We start from the raw sequence: 19329 nt of genomic DNA on the forward strand, positions 1-19329 counted from the left end.
CTCTTGGGGGTTAGTGCTGGGCATTGAACCTGGGACCTTGTGCATTCTAAGCATGCAAGTTCTACCACTGAGTTACACCCCCAACCCCCAAATCTTCATTTTAAAAACAAGTGTGTCCTGGTGATTCTAATATTAGGGCTTCTCAGAATTTGGAAAAACATAACTACTTTGTGCCAGGCCCCATGCTTAGATCCTAAGGCTACTTGTGTGATCTAGAACTTCTCAGTCCTGCTTAGGATGCTCATCAAGTTTATAAGGTGCCACCCTCTATTCCACAGGCAGGAGAGCAAAGGGGTTCTAGTGGGTCTTGCCTAGGAGGTCTGAAAGCTATAGCTGCAGAGGGCAAGGGCTATGCTGCAGATAAAAATTATGAGAGCTGTGGGCCTTTCATCTTCTGTCATCAGTTGTGGCACCTGGCAGACACTGGATACCACAGCTTGCAGACAAAGACCTGGTAATCCAAGGAGCTGCTTGACCTGCCAGCCCAGTCCCAGACCGAGGAGTTGGAGGTATCTGATTTCTTTAGGGGGCCCTGTGTGGAAGTGTCTTTTGTCTTCCTAGTGTCAGGAATACCATCACATGCCTGTTGGCTACGTGAACCAGGCGCCTTGGCCTCCTGGGGGGTGTTAAGGTTTTCTCTTAGAACAGGACAGGGCTGGGCAATTGCACAATCCCTGATAGGGGTGGGGCAATACGTAGGGGCTTTCAGATCTGACTCTTTCCTTTAGAGCTGATTTATCCTGTCGACCTTATCACAGTCTTCCGGGGGCAGCCTGTACAACAGAGTTCTGTCCTGCTGGGCCTAGCTGCTTGGCTCACAGCGGAATCACCAGCACGGTTGGTGCCTCCCACACGGGGACGCAGTGCACAGTTACTGAAGGAACGGATGGCTACGTACACGCCTTCTCTCTGGGCTTGCGATTTCAATAGCTATTTGGGGCCTGGAAGCCTTTTCAAATGTCAAGGGTAGAAAATAAGGGTCAAGAACATCGAACTGTGGGCTTGAGGCTCAGATGGTAGAGTGCTTGCCTCACATGCACAAGGCTCTGGGTTCAATCCCCCATACCACGTGGAGTGGGGGAAGAACATTAAAATGAATGGAGTTGGTCAAATCATGGCTCCTCTACTTAACCATTTGGAACCCCTTTCCTCACTATAAAGGTAAAAAGAGCTAACACTATGTCATTTCATGGAGTTCCTGTGGAGAGCGCTTGCAGTCAGGGTGTATCATTTCCGTGACACATTCCTCAGTAGCTCTCACACGCCCACAACCACCCGCATTTCGTTGTTTGTTGTTTCCAGTCTTTGGAGGATTGGGGTCTTTCACACAGCTTGGGACAGCCCCTGCCTGAAAGACCCTTCCGGGACGCGGAGGTAAAGCCGCCGGTGGCTGGTGCCGGCTTTGAAGAGACCGAGCCGCGCTCTTGCGGGCGGGGGTGAGGCAAAATCTCCGGCCCCAAATCCCCTGACCGCGGCCCCGCCTCTTTTGGTCAGCGTTGCCCGCCGGCGCCCTGGGCCCGCCCCACCCATCTCGGACTGCCGTCAGGCAATCTCGGCGGCCAGCCCAGCCGGCTGTGTGACGCCGCAGGCCCCGGGTCCTCGGCGCCTGCGCCCGCTTGTATAAAGGCCAACGCCGCGAGGCGCCGCTGGAGTGGCCTTGTCCAGCACCTTTTTATTTCCTCGTGTGGTCGCCGTCCCGCTCCCTTCAGCCTCCGGACCGCCGTTTTTCTTGAGACCAAACACCGTGAGTAGTCACCTACGAGCTAGAGGGGGCTGTGGCCTCGGGTTGCGGGGTGGGTGGCGGTACTGCAGCGGCTTTGGCTTGCGCGAGGAGGGCTGCGTCTGGGCCTGGCCTCGCCTCAGGCCCGGTGGAACCCGTTGTCGACCCCGTTCTCCGGGAGGCGCCGTCCGGGCCTGTTCAGCCCTTCTGCGCACGACTCGCCCAGGCCTGTAGTGGCCGCGCGCCCTCACGGCGCCTCTTGAGTATGAAACGGGCTCGAGCTCGGGCCTTTTTTGCGGGCGAGCATCAGCTGGCGCGGAACTCAGCTGCAAGGCCTGGGCCGCACCGGGCCTGCCTCGGCCTTGAGCTTGTTGCCGTGGGCGGCGGCGTAAGAGTGGGCGTGTGTCGGTGCCTGAGGTTTTTTTTTTGTTGTTGTTATCTGGAGGGAGTATGGCGGCGTAGTCCGCTGCATTTTTGGCTCCCTTCCTTTCTCTCGCCTGTATCTAGTGTCACTAGCTACCGGTCCTGCTCTGCCGCCAAGTCTCAGCAGATAACCGCCTTCGCTTTCTAAATGTTTCTCGGCCTTGTTTTGCCACGGCCTAGAGCCGCTGAAATTATTTGTATTAGCAGATATCGTCGTCACAGTGGTGTGACTTTTAGGAGCCCGGGCTCCTGAAAATTTGACGTGTCTGGCTTTTTAAGGGGATAAAAAGTTTACCTGCTTTGGTTCACTTTTCAGTGGTTACTTCAGGTTTGGATTTTGGGGGCATGCATTTTATTCATCAGTGCCACAATAGAACGTATGTGTCATATAACAATCTTCTCCACCCTACAGTCCAAAAAATAAGTTTTTATAATTTCGGGTCACTAAAAACAGGTTTGTTTTTTTTTTTAACTTTGTGATGTGATAGAAATCACTTTATGCCAATCTTGGAGGCTTCTCTAATTTTCAGTACAGGAGCCTAGATAAAGAGTTTTTAAAAATGATTTTAAATTCGCCATTAATAAAAATTTTGTATTTAATTCCTCTATAATGCTGAAAGTTCTCTTTGTAAAGTCTAGGATTACAAAGTGCATCGAATTACAGATTAACCAATTGCCTTTCTGTTATTTAATAAGATCCTGGCTCACTTAAGAGTAACCTAATACACGAATTTGACTGTGACTAAGCACATCTTTCTTTATTGTTAATTATTTCAAGGAAATATGAAATTGTTGTCTTGCTTTTATTTATTTATCAACTGAGTTATTAGGTTTGTGTTTCTGGAATGTTCATTGCAGTAGTATAGAATATTAAAAAAATGTAAAGTGTTTGGTTATTAAAGTTGGGCTCACTTTAAAATATTTTCTTTCACAGATACCTTTTGTTGTTGCCTTGTCACAGGGAGGGTCCGCCACCCTGGGCCTTTTTCCATTGAGCAGGACAACTGCATTATTGGCAAGCACTAAGTAACATGGAGAAGCAGACGTGTTTGTCAGCTGAAAAGTGAAATCTGATTCTTTCTAGCCTTGGAGGAGAGAGCTGAATATTTCAGTGGCGATTGTAAAACATGCTTTACCTTTTTGCTTCCTTCTAACAACTTGTTTGCTTGGGTGATGGCAACACCCAAGTTGTCTCAGAAAAGCTGAATGAATATTTTAAGTGATGTAGTATGTGTTAACTCTCTGAACCTAAAATAGGTACAAATAACAGTTCTGAATGCCAAACTCTACATTTTGGTTAAAATTGACACTATTTCTTTTAGCCCACCTAGAAAGCTTCAAAACTAAGTTACTAAATAGGGACATGGTAGGATTATGAACACCTGAAAGCCTGGACCTATGTGAATTTTAGAGATTTTGAATTAATCTTAACAGTAGGATATTGCTATTTTTTTTTAAGATGGAAATAATTTGCTGTCTTAGAACCTTTAGTTTCAGTGGATTTTTTTGTTTTTTTTGCCAGAACTCAAGTTCTTTGAAGTCAATTGCTTAATTTTATGTAAGATATTTTGTTCCTAATAACTCATGATTCATTTGAGTTAATAAATGTATTTTGAAGCAGGGAGTAGGATATTATGGGTATTTGCCAAAAGATCTTAAACTTGGCCACCTGGACAATGAATAATGAAAGTCAGAAAGAACTCCGAATTTTAATCTTATGAGGTTTTGGGAACTGTATTAACACCTGTTTATCCTTAAATCCTTTTATTCTTTTGTATATGGTCTTGCATTGGTTCATATAGAAATGAGCATATCCTGATCTACTCTTTGGATATGAACTCAATTTTTACTAGTAGGTCTAACTATGGGGAAATTACTATCTTATTGGATAGCTTTGTTTATTTGGAATGATCACCTCAGATTTGCAGGTGGTTGATTGTAGCAGTTAACTATTCAAATAGAGTAGTTATTATTCAGTGGGAACAGAAAGCAACTAAATATATTTTTCTTTGAATAGAATTTACATCAGAAGTATAGACTAACTCTTAAATTTATATCAATAGTGAGTTCAGTAGGGCAGACCTTAAAAGCTTTGGTTCCTGAAAAGTATACTTTGAAAAAAATTTGTAGACATACTATTGTCTAGCCTGTGAAGAACTACTTACAACAGTGTTTTACAAGGTTATATACTGTAGGTTATTTAGTCTTTATTATAATTTATAAGTTAGACATGACAGACTGTAGTTGATGAAATGTCACATAGAACCTAGTATCTCTTGAATTTCACATTCAGTATGCCTTTTTTAGATGCCTTCAATTAAGTTGCAGAGTTCTGATGGGGAGATATTTGAAGTTGACGTAGAAATTGCCAAACAATCTGTGACAATCAAGACCATGTTGGAAGGTAAGTCTATCAGAAAACCTAGGTGGGAGGTAAGGAGAAGAAATGTGTTTGAGATAACTTGTGAATATTGGATTTACATGAACTACATCTGTCATAAGACTCAAGACTATGAAAGGGTAACATTTTCTTTCTTTCTTTTTAATTTTTTTGGTGGTGCTGGGGATTTTTTTTTTTTTTAACATTTTCATTTTTTTGTCTTTAAAGCATAGACTGCATTGTTCTGACACAGGTCATCTTTTCCGCAGCAGTGTCTTAATTAATGACTTTTATACTTCCTAAAAGGATAAAACCACAAGATAATTTTTCAGGTGTCAGACAGTGGTCCCTTTTTGTTTCAAATAAACTTGGATTCATATTTGTTTTTTTTTTTCCTTTTGGAACTGTGGATTGAATCCAGGGGCCCTTTGCTACTAACTATACCCAGAACCCTTTTCATTTTTTTATTTTGAGACAGTGTGTCTGCATTCTGAGGGGTTCATTAAGTTTATGAGACTGGCCTCTAACTCAGCCTCCTAGGTCTCTGGGATTATAGGGATGTGCCACTGCACCCAAATTCTAATAACAAAAACTAAAGCCTTTGGGAAAGGGCTATTTTACCATAGCTAAATAGAACACCTTGTTTTCGCATAGGGAGTAAGCTCTGTAGATGTGTAAATGTCATTTTTGTTTTAAAAAAAGGTTTCCCTTGTGTCATTCCTCTGAACCTGCTGAGAAGTGTATATATATGGAACACAGCAGAGTGACACAAGAAAACAGGTCCTGAAACTTTGAAGCTTTCTTAGTGTTACCAGTACAAATCTGTCTAAAATTGATGGAAGACAAAACTTGGTAGCAGTGGTGTTCTTTAGCACTGAAATGTCAGGTTTTTATATAAGCAAGATCTGCAGCTTACAAATACTTAAATGAAGAAAGGGGTTATGTGCCAAGTGCTAGCTATATGCTAGTGAAAAGAAGGTGAGAGATAATCTTTGCCGTTGAAGAATTATAACCTAGGAAGGGAGCAGAGCCAGACACTAAACAAAGCAAACAGTCACTTGGTGTAATTAGTGCATTAATAAAGTTGTGTGCCAAGTAATGCTGCAGGAATATCTTGACGGTGTTCTTTACCCTTTTGGAAAGACACAGTGGGAGTACTAGAAAGATTACATGTATTTCAAGTTTAGTAAAATTAGAATGTTTTGGAAATCATTCTGAGGTAGATAGGATTAATTAGAAACAAGTATAATTAAAGTTATTAGTTGAGGTTTGTTGGGGCCAGTGGGATTTTGGTACTGTCATTGGTAGAACTGTACATGGATTGGAGAGGAATGTAGAAGAAAATGACTCTGAGCTTGAACTGTTTTGAGATTCCTTCAAAAGATCTATGTAGAGCAGAACATAGTGGCACACACTGTAATCTCAGATACACAGGAGGATTGCAAGTTTGAGGCCAACCTCAGCAATTTCGCGAGGCCCTATGGACTTAGTGAGACCTTGTCTTAAGAAAATAAAAGGGCTGGTTAAGCACCCTTGGGTTCAATCCCTGGTACCTAAATAAATAAATATCAATGCAGCTGTCTAGTAGGCAAATTTGGATCTTGGCCCCTGGCTTTTAAAACTGCTAGAGATAGACTTGGTTTGTATGGTGCACTATTAGAGTATAACTCTGGAAGATGAGGTTAGTGCAGGGCTGAGGTGTTAAGAATATAGTCGTCAGAATTGAACAAATCAGTGGAGTAGGATTTGTGGAAACAAAGGGTAGAGTAAGTATTTCTAGATGACTAGAATGATTACCAGATTCATATACTATAGACTGGCTACTTAGGGTTTTATTATAGTTGATAAGTTAGAGGACTACTAACGTAGATATTTAGGTGTGGTAGAGGTAGAAATTGAATTGTGGAGAATGTGTTTTCAGTTTTCTAAATAAGAGGCTTCTGCTTTCCAATAAAAGCTGAACACCGCATTATTTTTGGTTTTTGGTACCAATCGTGTGGCACTTGCAGTCCTATATTCTTGTAACTTACACAGATCACTTCTATTAGGTTTATAAACCCCTTGGTACATCCCACAGTCACTGTTCATCAAGTACCTGTTAAATGAAGAATTATGGTATGGTCACTAATAAAGAATATGAAAGCAATCCAGATATCTCTAAAGGCAGGTGAGTAAGGCTTTATGTGAAAAATGTAGAAACTGACAGTAAAATTGCTGCCTGTATACTTGCTTTGGCAATGAAAGTGTTCTTTATTTCATATTAGTTGGTGCCTGACACACTAATCTGTCCCGTGCTGCTTCAAAGAACATTTGTCAATTTTAAGAACATAGGGCTTCTTATGTCACCTTTAATCACTGAAGCAAGTGGATTGATAGCAACAGTTAAATGATTCTCTCCATACCTTTTGGAAATCAGAGGTGAATGGTTTTATCTTAAGTACCAGTATCTTATACAGGATTCTAACCTTTTGAAGACTGTAGTCTTTTGAATTTGGCAACTTACTGCTTTCCTTGTTTTGCATCTGCAGTGTCTCTTGTTAGAGTTTCATGTGACTTAGAAAACAAAATAAAACCTTTTAATCACAGGACAATCAGAAGTGAAAATCTTGGCATGTATACATGTGGATTGGCTTATTTGTTCAGGTCCAGGGTGTGGTATCAGGACACAGGTTTCTTTTAGAAGTCCTTGAAACCAAATAGCTTAAAGGAATGCCTGTTGCTACTTGTGCATTTGGTTTAAAAACAAAAAAGTGCTTCACATCCAAGTGCTGAAGAAGTAAACAGTACAATTCTTAAGGAGCTTAAAATTTTAATGTGACTTAAGCTTTCTTCCAAATAACCTTTGGAACTAAAAAGCTGGCTTTCTATTTTGTTTTCCCTTATCTTAACTCTCCAAGCACCAGTATTTTACATTGTGTAACTTCTTTTTGAGTCTGCTCCCTCCTCAGTACTGGGAAACTGAGTGGTCTGCATCTGGGCTATACATCCCTAGCCTACCCACCCCCACCCCCCAAGTCAGGTCTTGGTAAGATGCCCAGACTAGCCTGGAACTTAAAGTCCTTCAGTCTCCTGAATAGCTGGGATGGCAGTCATGCACCACTGTGCCCAACTTGAATCTGTTCTTGCCTTTACCACTCCATTTAAACTGCTTGTTAAACTTAGTAACCTCCAAGTGGTTAAATGCCTTGTCTGTTTTTGATTGTCAACTAGACACTTGAAAATTGGCTTCTTTTAGTTGCTTCCAAGAGACTTTATTATACTACTTACCTCACTTGGTGCCTGTCTCCTATCTTGTTTTAGTCAGCTTTTTTTTTGCTGCTATGACTAAATGACCCCACCAGCAAAATTATAGAGGAGGAAGAGTTTATTTGAGGGCTCATGTTTTCAGAGGTCTTGGCCCATAGAAGGCTGGCTCCATTTCTTGGGACTCAGGGATGGCTAAACATCATGGCCAGAAAGTGTGGCTAAGAGAAGCAGCTCACCTCATGGTGATCAGGAAACATTCTCCACTCTCCATATACAAATATACACACCAAAGCCATGCTGTAATTCTCACCTCTTCCAGCCACACCCTACCACTTAAGTTATCACTCAGTTAAACCCTATCAGGGGGTTAATTTGCTGATTGGGTTAAGAATCTTAGGACCCAGTCATTTTTTTTCCTCTGAACCTCCTTGCGTTGTTTCACACATGAGCTTTTGGGAGATGGCTCACATTCATACCATAACACATCACTAAAGCCTGTTCCCTAGGACTTAATCCTTGGACTTTTTTTTTTTGTTTCTGTACTCCTTCATTCCCTTGGTCATAGTACCATAGCATCATGAATCATGGCAATAGCAATTCCCAAATTCACCTACATTTTTTTTTTTTTTGAAGGGAACTGGGGATTGAACCCTGTCGCACTTTACAACTGAGCTGCATCCCCAGCCCTTTTAATTCTTTATTTTATAGAGATAAGAGTCTTGCTGAGTTGCTGAGGCTGTGCTTAAACTTGAGATCCTCCTGCCTCAGCCTCCCAAGTTGTTGGGATTATCGGTGTGTGCCACAAGGCCTGATTTTGACACCTTGCATAACAGTTACCAGTGACAGATCTATCCTTCCCATGCCATAAACCCCAGTCTTCTCTGACTCCTCATATATTCCATTTTCTTGGCAAATTCTTTGGGCTTTTTCTTCAAAATGCATACAGGAGTAAACCATTTCTTAATTCCTTGTTAGGTACAAACCTTGTCCAAGTTGACGACTTGTTCCTGAATTATCAAAACCAGAGTAGTTTTCCCTCTTTTCTCCCTCCTGCTTCCTCTTATGCCAGAAAGCTGAGTATCTTACTACTATTTAGCTCCCTATTACTCAGTTCTTATCTGCTTCACTTCCTATTTATTAACACCAATCTAATAATATTAGATTCTTTAGTGTTTATGTTTATTTTGTTTAGTTTTTGAGATCGGGTCTAGTTAAATTGCCTGGACTGGCCTAAAAATCCTGGGCTCAAATGATCCTTCTGCCTCAGCCTCTTGTGTAGTAGGGACTACAGGAGTGTACTGTGCTTAGCCCTTGGTGTTTTCAGAACATTCCAGGCACTCCTTAGTTCATTTGCCTGTTCCCTCTGCTTCAGGTATTTTTGCCTCTTAGGATTTTACTAGGATAATCTTAGGAGAAATTTTTAAATTTCAACTCCCCACTCACCACGCTCCTGTATTCATTGCTGACTCTCTCCTGCCTAGGACAGCATCTTGTATATTAGGTACTTAAATGTTTGACTAAGTATTGGCCGTGTTGCATCACTAATAACTCTGTTAAAACCATACAGCACGATAACTTTGGCCTCTAATTTTGGTACTTGGTAACAATTACATTATTTTGTTAGGGAGCTCTTCTTTAATTGTATAGAAACTGAAGGATAGGTAAAAAAAACAACAACAAAAACATTTCTATTCAGAATCTTTAAACCAAGCTAGGTATGGTGGTGCATACCTGTAACCCCACCTATTTGAGAAGCTGGACCTGGAGGATCCCAAGTTTGAGGCCAGATTGGGCAACTTAGCTAGACCCTCTCTCCAAAAAAAAAAAAAAAAAAGTCCAGGGATATAGCTCAGGGGTAGAATACCCCTGGGTTCAACCCCCCAGTACTACCCACCCCCCAAACAAAAAAGATTCACTATTTTTACCCTTCACGCAGTACTGGGGATTGAACCTGGGGGATATTCTACCACTGAGCTATATCCCCAGCCCTTTTTTATTTTGAGACAGGATCTGGCTAAGTTGCCCATGCTGGCCTTGAACTTGGGATCCTCCTGCTGCAGCCTCCTGAGTCCCTGCTCCAACCTCCCGAGTTGCTGGATTTGCAGGTGTGCGCCATTGCATCTGGCTCACCAACCATTTTGAGAATTTGAGTTACACCTTTGTTATCGGAGAAACTTGTAGATTCATTATTTTAGGTAATAAGTGCTTAATAGACTAAATGCAAGGGTATATGTTGAAAGTAAGTCCCTCAACCCACATTCTCTGTTAACTTCCTTAGACTTAATATCTTCACTGTTCCTCAAGTTTTCTGGAGGTAATTTTTAGACAAATGTGTAAGCATATTTCCACATTTATTCAGATAACATTTATCTTTATATCTAGCTTCTTGATCATACCAGTGTATATGGGTTGTCTGCCTTGTTTTTGTCAGTAGCTGCATGACCTCATGCGAGCGCGCGTATTTTTTATTTTTATTTTGTATTTTTTGTTTTGCAGTACTGGGGATGGAACACATGGGTTTCATATTTCAGTGGATTGAAATTTTTATTACTTATAATGCTTTTCATTGTTTTTCTAAATGCAGTCCATCTAGAGAATTTGGTATAAAGAGAGTAAGAATAAGGGTCTGGCCTTAATTTTGTTTCCTGATGACTGGCTATCTTAAGTCACTTTTTCATTTAGCCCCTCTTGTTAAATCTAATTAAAAACTTCTCTTTTATTATATTCTCGTCCCACTCACACAGCTTTTGGGTGGATCATGGACCCATTGTCAGGAACCACCAATTTTAAATGCTCTTAAACTATTCTTAGGGCTGGGGATGTGGCTCAAGCGGTAGCGCGCTCGCCTGGCATGCGTGCGACCCGGGTTCGATCCTCAGCACCACATACCAACAAAGATGTTGTGTCCGCCGAGAACTAAAAAATAAATATTAAAAAATTTCTCTTTCTCTCTCTCCTCTCTCACTTTCAAAAAAAAAAAAAAAAAACTATTCTTAGTAAAGTACTTTGTGTTTTCTTTCATACAGTGTGCCTTGCAAGTTTTAAATATAGCCTAGTTGGGAGTAGAGAGTTGGAAATAATGGTCACTCTTCCGGTTTTTTTAGATTTGGGAATGGATGATGAAGGAGATGATGACCCAGTTCCTCTACCAAATGTTAATGCAGCAATATTAAAAAAGGTAAGGTCTTCATTTATTTTTTTATTCATTCATTCTGGTGATTGAACCCAGGGCCTTAGGTCTCCCACTGAGCTGCATTCCCAGCATCTTTTAAGGTCTTCAGTGAATTTAGCTTTTAAGCTTCTACATGTTTTCATTATTCTTTGTCTAGATGAGTAGTTCCAAATCTAGCCTATGATGCTTCTAATCCTGAAATAGGAAAATGTAGTTTTCTCGTTTTCTTTTTTTTTTTTTTTTTATTTTGGGTAGATTTTCTGAAAGTAGACTCAACCACACTTGAACTTATTCTTTTGTATAGTTTTTATTGAGGCATATACTATCAGTGTTTTCCTGACATCAGTTAAGTCTACTTAACCACCTGTATTAGAACTTTACTGCCTAAATTACTTTTAAATTTGACTGTTCAACAATTATTTGAATGATTTTAAACAATACTATACAGAAAGAAGTTTTGTCTGCTTTGTTGCCACCGTTGACCATTGTCATTGATTATTAGAAACACTTTTTTTCTTTTTTTGCGGTCTTGGGAATGGAACTTGAAGTCTTGTGCATGCTAATCACATGCTTTACAGAAAGGTTTCTATACTTGGTACTCCTATGTCTATGTAGATGATACAGTAAGAAATCTGGGTCAGAAGATGGTTTATACACCTAAATTTTCATAGATATTGGTAAATAGCCTTTCATAAAAATATTTCTCAGAGCATCATGGAATTATGCCTACCTTTCTAGAGTTATATTTTTGACTAAAACCAAAAATAAAGGAACACGTAACACTTCATTCTCATTTCCGTGTTAACTCTGATCCCCCTCCTTCAGGTAATCATTTAATCTTCCAATATATTGTGTTGCAGATAATTAACAAATAAGTATATTTCTTCTCATTCTTAAGGTAGCAGACTGTACTTGCAAATGTTTTCTTTATCCATATACTAAATAAAATGATGATCTTTCAACTCATAGCATCCTTTTTAAAAATTCTTTGTAGTACGATCATGACTATAGATAGTTGTTGCAGTTTATTTATCAAGGCCTTATAAATATTTGAGTTGTCTGGTCTTTTGTATTAGCACATTTTTGAGTATGAAAAGATGATTTTATTATAAAAATGTGTGTTATTTATTGATCATTCACTTTTCTTTTAAACAAAACACAAACATGAGAACGGAACAAACTCCTCTAGGACTCACTAGCCCTTGGAGGATAGGAAGAAGCCCTGAATGGGGAACCACAAATGTTTTCCTTTATGCCTAAGGTCTCTATTTCTTTGTTCACTTTGGACTGCATTTTTTTTTTTTTTTAAATCACCTCTTGGATGTGAGAGTCATGTACAGGAAGGTCACGACCAACTTTAAGGCTATCTGATGCTCACAACTTGTACATTGCATAGTTTGTAACTGTAAGAAAGAATATCAGACAACTTTTGCTATCTTTATTTGAATTACCTTTGGGATTGTTCTTTCAATGTAGCTTCTGTTTACAGAGCACAAAACCTCTAAAATACACGTGTATTTCTATGATCAAGCATAAAAGTTTATTTCAGGACAAACCTGGTGGCTATAATGTTTATTCCACTGTAGTGTCTATTGATTGTCATACCCTTGGACAAGTTGGTCAAGTGGCAGCCCAATGCAGGGGGCATGCATAAACTCTACCACTGCCAAATTTGCTTACTGTTCAATCCAGACACTGCCCCACAAACAAGGTAGAATTATTGAAGTCAGTGCTCTTATGGAGCAGGAATCCATTTATTTGCCATTAATTAAATGGAGTTTTCAAAAGGTATCTGAGGCAGAGCTAGAGAGTTTTAGCTCTCAGGCTCTGGACAGGGTACTGGGATGGCAGGAACTCATAGTTGCTCTTTCATTCTGCATGAAATGAAATGGTTTCATTTTGAATCCTCTTTGTATTTTACTTTGAGTTAGGGTCTTGCTAAGTTGCTGAGACTGACTTCAAACTTGGGATCCTCCTGCCTCAGTCTCTGTTTGCTGGAAGTACAGGAGTACACCACTACTGCTTCTTTTTTTTTTTTTTTTTTAATTTATTTTTCAGTTTTCGGCAGACACAACATCTTTATTTGTATGTGGTGCTGAGGATCGAACCTGGTCCGCACGCACACCAGGCGAGCGCGCTATGGCTTGAGCCACATCCCCAGCCCACCACTACTGCTTCTTACATAATTGAAATACTTTTTAAAAAGCAATTATTTAATTTACTGAAATCCCTTATGCTTGGCTTTTTCATTTTGAAATAATTCTGTGTGTGTGTGTGTCCCTGTGTGTCCGTCCATCCGTCCGTCCTGGCACTATAATTTCTCAGCTGTGTCATTTTCTCTCAGCATTATACTATGAAAAAATTTTAAAGATACAGAAAAGTCGAAAGAATTACATAGCAAACAGCCATCTACGTACTACTTAGAGTCTATAACTTAACACTTCCAGTATTGATTATTGGTTTTTATGCTGCTGCACATAATTTGAATAGTCAGTTTTCTGAAACTTTATATTCATTCCCTGCCACCAAGAGAACATGGATTTTTCTGCTTTGTCCTACATCAGTAGTTATATGCTCATTTCTGGGTTATTTAGAATTGCTTGGTTATAAGTGTAATGTACATATTTGGTTTTATTAGGTAGCGCTAAATTACTTTTCAAGGGAGTTATATTAATTTACACTCTCTAGTAGATGACTGAGTTTCCTTTAAATACTGCTAGTAACTAGTATCTTCACAATTATGATTTATTTTTCTCTTAGAGTAGTATCTGACTTAGTATTTTTGTGTGTAGTAAGGCTGAGCATGTTTGACTATTCAGATTTCTTTTGTTAATTGCCTGTGTATATTTTTAAAATATTTTTTTAGTTGCAGTTGGACACAATACCTTTATTTTATTTATTTATTTTTATGTGGTGCTGAGGATCGAACCCAGCACCTTGCACACGCTAGGCGAGTGCTCTACTACTGAGCCACAATCCCAGCCCCATTGCTTGTATATATTTTTAACTCATTTCTTTATAGTGATTAAGATTTTTATATTCTTGGGCTGGGGTTGTGGCTCAGCAGTAGAGTACTTGCCTAGCATGTGTGAGGCACTGGATTTCATCCTCAGCACTACATAAAAATTTAAAAATTAAGGTATTGTGTCCAACCACACCAAAAAAAAAAATTTTTTTATATTCTGTAAACTAATCCATTGTTGGTTGTACATGTTGCTGGTATCTTCCAGTCATTAACCTGTCAGACTTTATGATTCTTTTTGTACATTTCAAAAAATGTCTGCATAGTTTGTATTTATCTAATAAAACTTCTACACTCTAAGATTGTAAAGATTCTTCAAGTTTTAGTTTTTCTATTCAGGCTTGGCTATTAACTTATTATTCAAATCAACCTCTAAATAGTTATTATCCCAATTTAGGAATAATGCTGTCTTAGCAGTGGAGTGATAGAATGTCCCAGAAGTATTGAACTTTCTTTGTTGTAGGTCATTCAGTGGTGCACACACCACAAGGATGACCCCCCTCCTCCTGAGGATGATGAGAACAAAGAAAAGCGAACAGACGATATCCCTGTTTGGGACCAAGAATTCCTGAAAGTTGACCAAGGAACACTTTTTGAACTTATTCTGGTATGTTTTTAATGTATAAGATTGTTCTAGAGCTTTTACCACTTCTTACAGAGTTGAATTTGCTAAATTCATTGATATTCCCCTCATAACCTCTTAATATTCAATTTTAATACTTTCTAAACTCACATGTAATACTATATTTAAATTCACATATTAATAATTACATTTAATGTAATTGATCCAAACACCAGTTATAAGGCAATGATGTCCATCAAGACTTGGTTATATGCGCTCTGTAAGAAACACACTTTTTAAATATAAAGGCACAATTGGGTTGGGATGGGAAAAGATGAGAGTATTGCTGTAACACTAGACAAGAAGGCAGGAGTGACTACAAAAGTAGATTTTGGATCAAAGAATATAAACAGGGTTAAAGGGTAATTTTATGAGGGGATCAGTTCATTAAGAAAGCAGAACTCAAAATTGAAGCAAATCCAAGAAAAAGAAGAAATATACAAATCTGTGGGTTGTGGGTGTAGCTCAGTGGTAGATTGCTTGCCTAGTGTGTTCAAGGCTCTGGGTTCTATCCCCAGTACTGGAATAAAAAAGAAAAAAAAACTATCATTGCGGGGCTGGGGATGTGGCTCAAGCGGTAGCGTGCTCGCCTGGCATGCGTGCGGCCCCAGGTTCGATCCTCAGCACCACATACAAACAAAGATGTTGTGTCCGCCAAAAACTAAGAAAAAATAAATATATTAAAAAAAAAAAAACTATCATTGCAATATTTGTTTTATAGATAGAAAAACAGTAAAGACATGGAACACTAACACTACTAGGGTTTCTTAATTGACATCTGAAGAACATTATATATATTGTCACAATGAACCATATTCTGACTTATAAAACAAGTCAAATTTAAAAGAATTCAAGTTAGACAATGGGTTCTTTAACTTCAATAGAATTAAATTAGAAATTAATTAGATACCTGAAAAAATTTGCAAGTATTTGAAAACACATTTCTAAGTAACTCATAGGTCTAAGGAGAAATCCAAACAAAGTATGCTGAACTGCAAGTAAACCACCGAAAAATCTCTTGGGCACAGCTAAATTAATACCTGAAAGAAATTGATAGTACTAAAAACACTTAGATTAGAAAAGTTTCAAGCCAGAAAGCTAAGCTTCTACCTTAAACTAGTAAAAGATGAAATAGCTCATAATAAGCAGAAGAATGAGTATAAAAGAGTAAGAATTAATGTCTTAAAATTGACTAGCTTTTTTTTTTTTTTCCCCGTACTAGGAATTGAACTCGGGCACTCATCCACTGAGCTATATCCCCAGCCCCATTTTGTATTTTATTTAGAGACAGGGTCTCATTGAGTTGCTTAGTGCCTTGACATTACTGAGGCTGGCTTTGAACTCATGATCCTCCTGCCTCAGCTAGGATTACAGGTGTGCGCCACTGTGCCTGGCAGAATTAACTAGCATTTTAAGCTAATTAATGTAGATTGTCAGTCACTAACTTTGGTTTTAGCTTGAATCATCTAATATACTTGGGTATATTTTACAGGCTGCAAACTACTTAGACATCAAAGGTTTGCTTGATGTTACGTGCAAGACTGTTGCCAATATGATCAAGGGGAAAACTCCTGAAGAGATTCGCAAAACCTTCAATATAAAAAATGACTTTACTGAAGAGGAGGAAGCCCAGGTGGGTAACATGAAGTTTGTCTTTGATCACATGATTTTCAAGAGACTAAAACCCATTAACATAACAAGAAAAGAGGTGCTTTTATCAAGGAATCTTGAAACTTCAGGGGAGATAAGTTACCTTTTGAGTCCTACACATACTTTTACTGCTCTGAGTTTAAACACTTAGATAATACTATAAGAAAAAATGAGTTTTAAACCAAAGAGTTCCTTCATATTAATTCATTAGCACTTTCTAATTTTAGTATCTGGGATATATAGACCATACATATTTGACCTCAGAAAAGCATAGCCAAAGGAAGAGTGTAGGCTAGAATACTTCTGAGCAAATTAGTGAATGGGGAAGAAATGAACAAACTGTTGGTGTGGCTATGAACCAAAATTATATGAATAAACTAGTTGAATTTGCTCTCTCAATTTTTACTAAAGTGAATTACCATTGAATTTTTTGTTTGTTTTTAATAATTTCAGCAGGACTAGAATACAAATCTGGGAAGGTAAACAAAAGGAGTCAGAAACTGTACTCTTAGCCTAATATTTTTCTGTTTTGTGGGGGGTGGTTCTGAAGACACTAGATCACTAAGGGACATCTTCAGGAACACTTGATCACTAAGCTACATCCCCAGCCCTGTTTTGTTTTTTTTTTTAAAAGAGTGAGAGAGGGAGAGAGAGAATTTTAATATTTATTTTTTAGTATTTGGCGGACACAACATCTTCGTTTGTATGTGGTGCTGAGGATTGAACCCGGGCCGCACGCATGCCAGGCGAGCGCGCTACCCCAGCCCCCCAGCCCTGTTTTGTATTTTATTTAGAGACAGAGTAAAACTGAGTTGCTTAGCACCTTGCTTTTACTGAGGCTGGCTTATGTTTGTCTCTTCTTCTAGGTACGCAAAGAGAACCAGTGGTGTGAAGAGAAGTGAAATGTTGTACCTGACACTGTAACACTATAAGGATTGTTCCAAATACTAGTTGCACTGCTCTGTTTATAATTGTTAATATTAGACAAACAGTAGACAAATGCAGCAGCAAATCAATTGTATTAGCATAATATTGTCCTTATTGCATGTGTAGTTTGAGTACAGACTCCAAACCTATGGCTGAATTTCTTTTAGTGTGAGAGAAAGTTTCTTTTTTTCTTTACTCTGAATAAAACTGAACTGTGGGTTCTCTGTAGAAAGTGGCATTTTGGGCTTTCCCTCCTTTTGTAAAGCAATTTCTGCCTAGTTTATTGTCCAGTTAACTTTAGTGAGCTTTTAAAAGTTGGCGTTGTAAATAAAACAACTTGCAAAAAGTTTTCTGAAATAGAATTAACAAAATATTATCTTTATTCATGAGTTGGAAACTGGAAAAAGGCTACTTGAAGTAAATGTTCTGAGTTGGGGTTGTTAGGATTTCTTCCAGCCTCCTGGAGTCGAGCAGTACCACTGGGATTGATTGCCTGTATGTAGCAGGGTTCCCTTAATTGGACCGAAGGACTCGGGTTTTTTGTTTGTTTTTTGTTTTTTTAATCAGTTTTGAATATGTTGCCTAGAGACTCAGTTATTACCCAGTTTGTAGATTTGGAGGGGAGAAATGTAACTAGACAGTTTGATAGCTTTTCAATTAAAAAAGACACTTCATTCATGTGGTATGTCATCTTTTATAAATCAGTGTTCCCATATGGGGAAAACTATTTATACTACTTGCATGTAAAAAGTAACTTTTAACATTGAAATATGTGGTAAAATCCAGAAAACATCATAAGTGCAAGATACTTTCAATAAAAAGTGAGTTATGTAGTAGGTAGTAAATAGTTTGCTTTTGTGGACTTATATGTGTCTTTTCACTTACTTTAAGTGGGTTAAATTTGGTTATATTTGGTTTAGCTTGAAAAATTTTTTTAGGCAGTTCATGTTCTAGCTCACTGAAGGCTACTGACATAACCAGACAGTACTAATGACTTCTGTCTCTTCTAATTGTCATTTATGTGATTAACTGGAGCCAGCGCTTCACTTCTTCACACAAAACCGCATGCCATTCCCTCTACAGTAGAAGGAAAATTTTTTGATGGCTTGAGATATTTCACAGATTTTTTTCCTTTCCTACTATGTTCCCTTTATCTTTACTAGTTATCATTATCTGTATTCATATGTAATTTTACTGTATTTTCTTCACATTTACTGTGAGTTGTTCTGGTGTAGGTTATCATGACAATAGCTTGTTTATTTCTCTTCCTACTTGTTCCAAATTCATCTTGCCTAATAAAATCCCATATGTACTCTCATGTAAGTTCCATTTGTTGTCTCACCTAATTCTCAGTTTATTTTTCTTTATCAGAATCGCAAACTACAATAGGCATGTGGGTCATATCTGGCCCAGTCTGTTTTTACAGTCTTTGAGCTAAAAATAATTTTTGTTTTTTAAAACAAACAAACAAAAATACCCAGACTGTTTTGACCAAAAAGCCTGAAATATCTTCTGACATTTTGCAGAAAGTTGGATGACCATTGCAATTTGTCTTAGGAAATAAACTTGTTTTCCATTTGCCCTGGGCAGTGGGAAGGTAACAAGAGTCCAGTCCAAGCTGCAGTGATCAACTCCTACAATAGATTTTACCATCTCAGGTAACCTTAGTAGTATCTTGACAAGCCCAGGTCTTCACTGAAGATCTAAGATTACTAGCATATGCCATGTTGAATTTTGTAAAGGAATTTCAGCTTCTAGAAAATGGAAGCCTATTATCATTAGCTCTTGATCTGCATGCATGACACTTCAAGTTAGAATGACAGGCATAAATAACATCATTATTCATATTTAAAGGATATTGTAGTCTTTCAGAAAGATGAATGAAAAGACAGCATGGTAGTTTAAATTTTTGTTCCATTCTTGACTTTTAATTATGGCCCTAAGTCTTTGTGTGTACATGTATATGTATGGTATGGGGATTAAACCCAGGGAGGGTTCTAACCCAACCCTTTTTATTTTTGAGACTGGATCTGGCTAAGTTGTGAGCTGGTTTTGAACCTGTGATTCTGCTGCCTTAGCCTCCCCATGATATAGGGGTGATTGAAGGCGTGTACCACTGTGCTCACTCAGCAGATAGCTTTTTGTGGTACTGGAGATTGAACCCAGA

The 19329-nt window shown here is 38.7% G+C and overlaps 1 protein-coding gene across 2 annotated transcripts; it reads left to right on the forward strand.

Moving 5' to 3' along the window:
- Positions 1–1576: 1576 nt before the first annotated feature.
- On the forward strand, positions 1577–18480 carry Skp1 (S-phase kinase associated protein 1). Of its 2 annotated transcripts, XM_013363123.4 has the most exons (7): positions 1577–1744; positions 3078–3263; positions 4451–4547; positions 10874–10947; positions 14427–14570; positions 16078–16218; positions 17102–18480. In XM_013363123.4, the coding sequence occupies exons 3-7, from the start codon at positions 4451–4453 to the stop codon at positions 17135–17137; spliced, it is 492 nt and encodes a 163-aa protein (XP_013218577.1). In that variant the 5' UTR covers positions 1577–1744; positions 3078–3263; the 3' UTR covers positions 17138–18480. The 2 variants fall into 2 exon arrangements, with proteins under 2 accessions (XP_013218577.1, XP_005335803.1); XM_005335746.5 differs by lacking the exon at positions 3078–3263 and having other exon boundaries at positions 1580–1744.
- The last annotated feature ends 849 nt before the right edge of the window (positions 18481–19329 follow it).

Source organism: Ictidomys tridecemlineatus, chromosome 1 (assembly GCF_052094955.1).
Source record: "Ictidomys tridecemlineatus isolate mIctTri1 chromosome 1, mIctTri1.hap1, whole genome shotgun sequence".
Lineage (NCBI taxonomy): Eukaryota > Metazoa > Chordata > Mammalia > Rodentia > Sciuridae > Ictidomys > Ictidomys tridecemlineatus.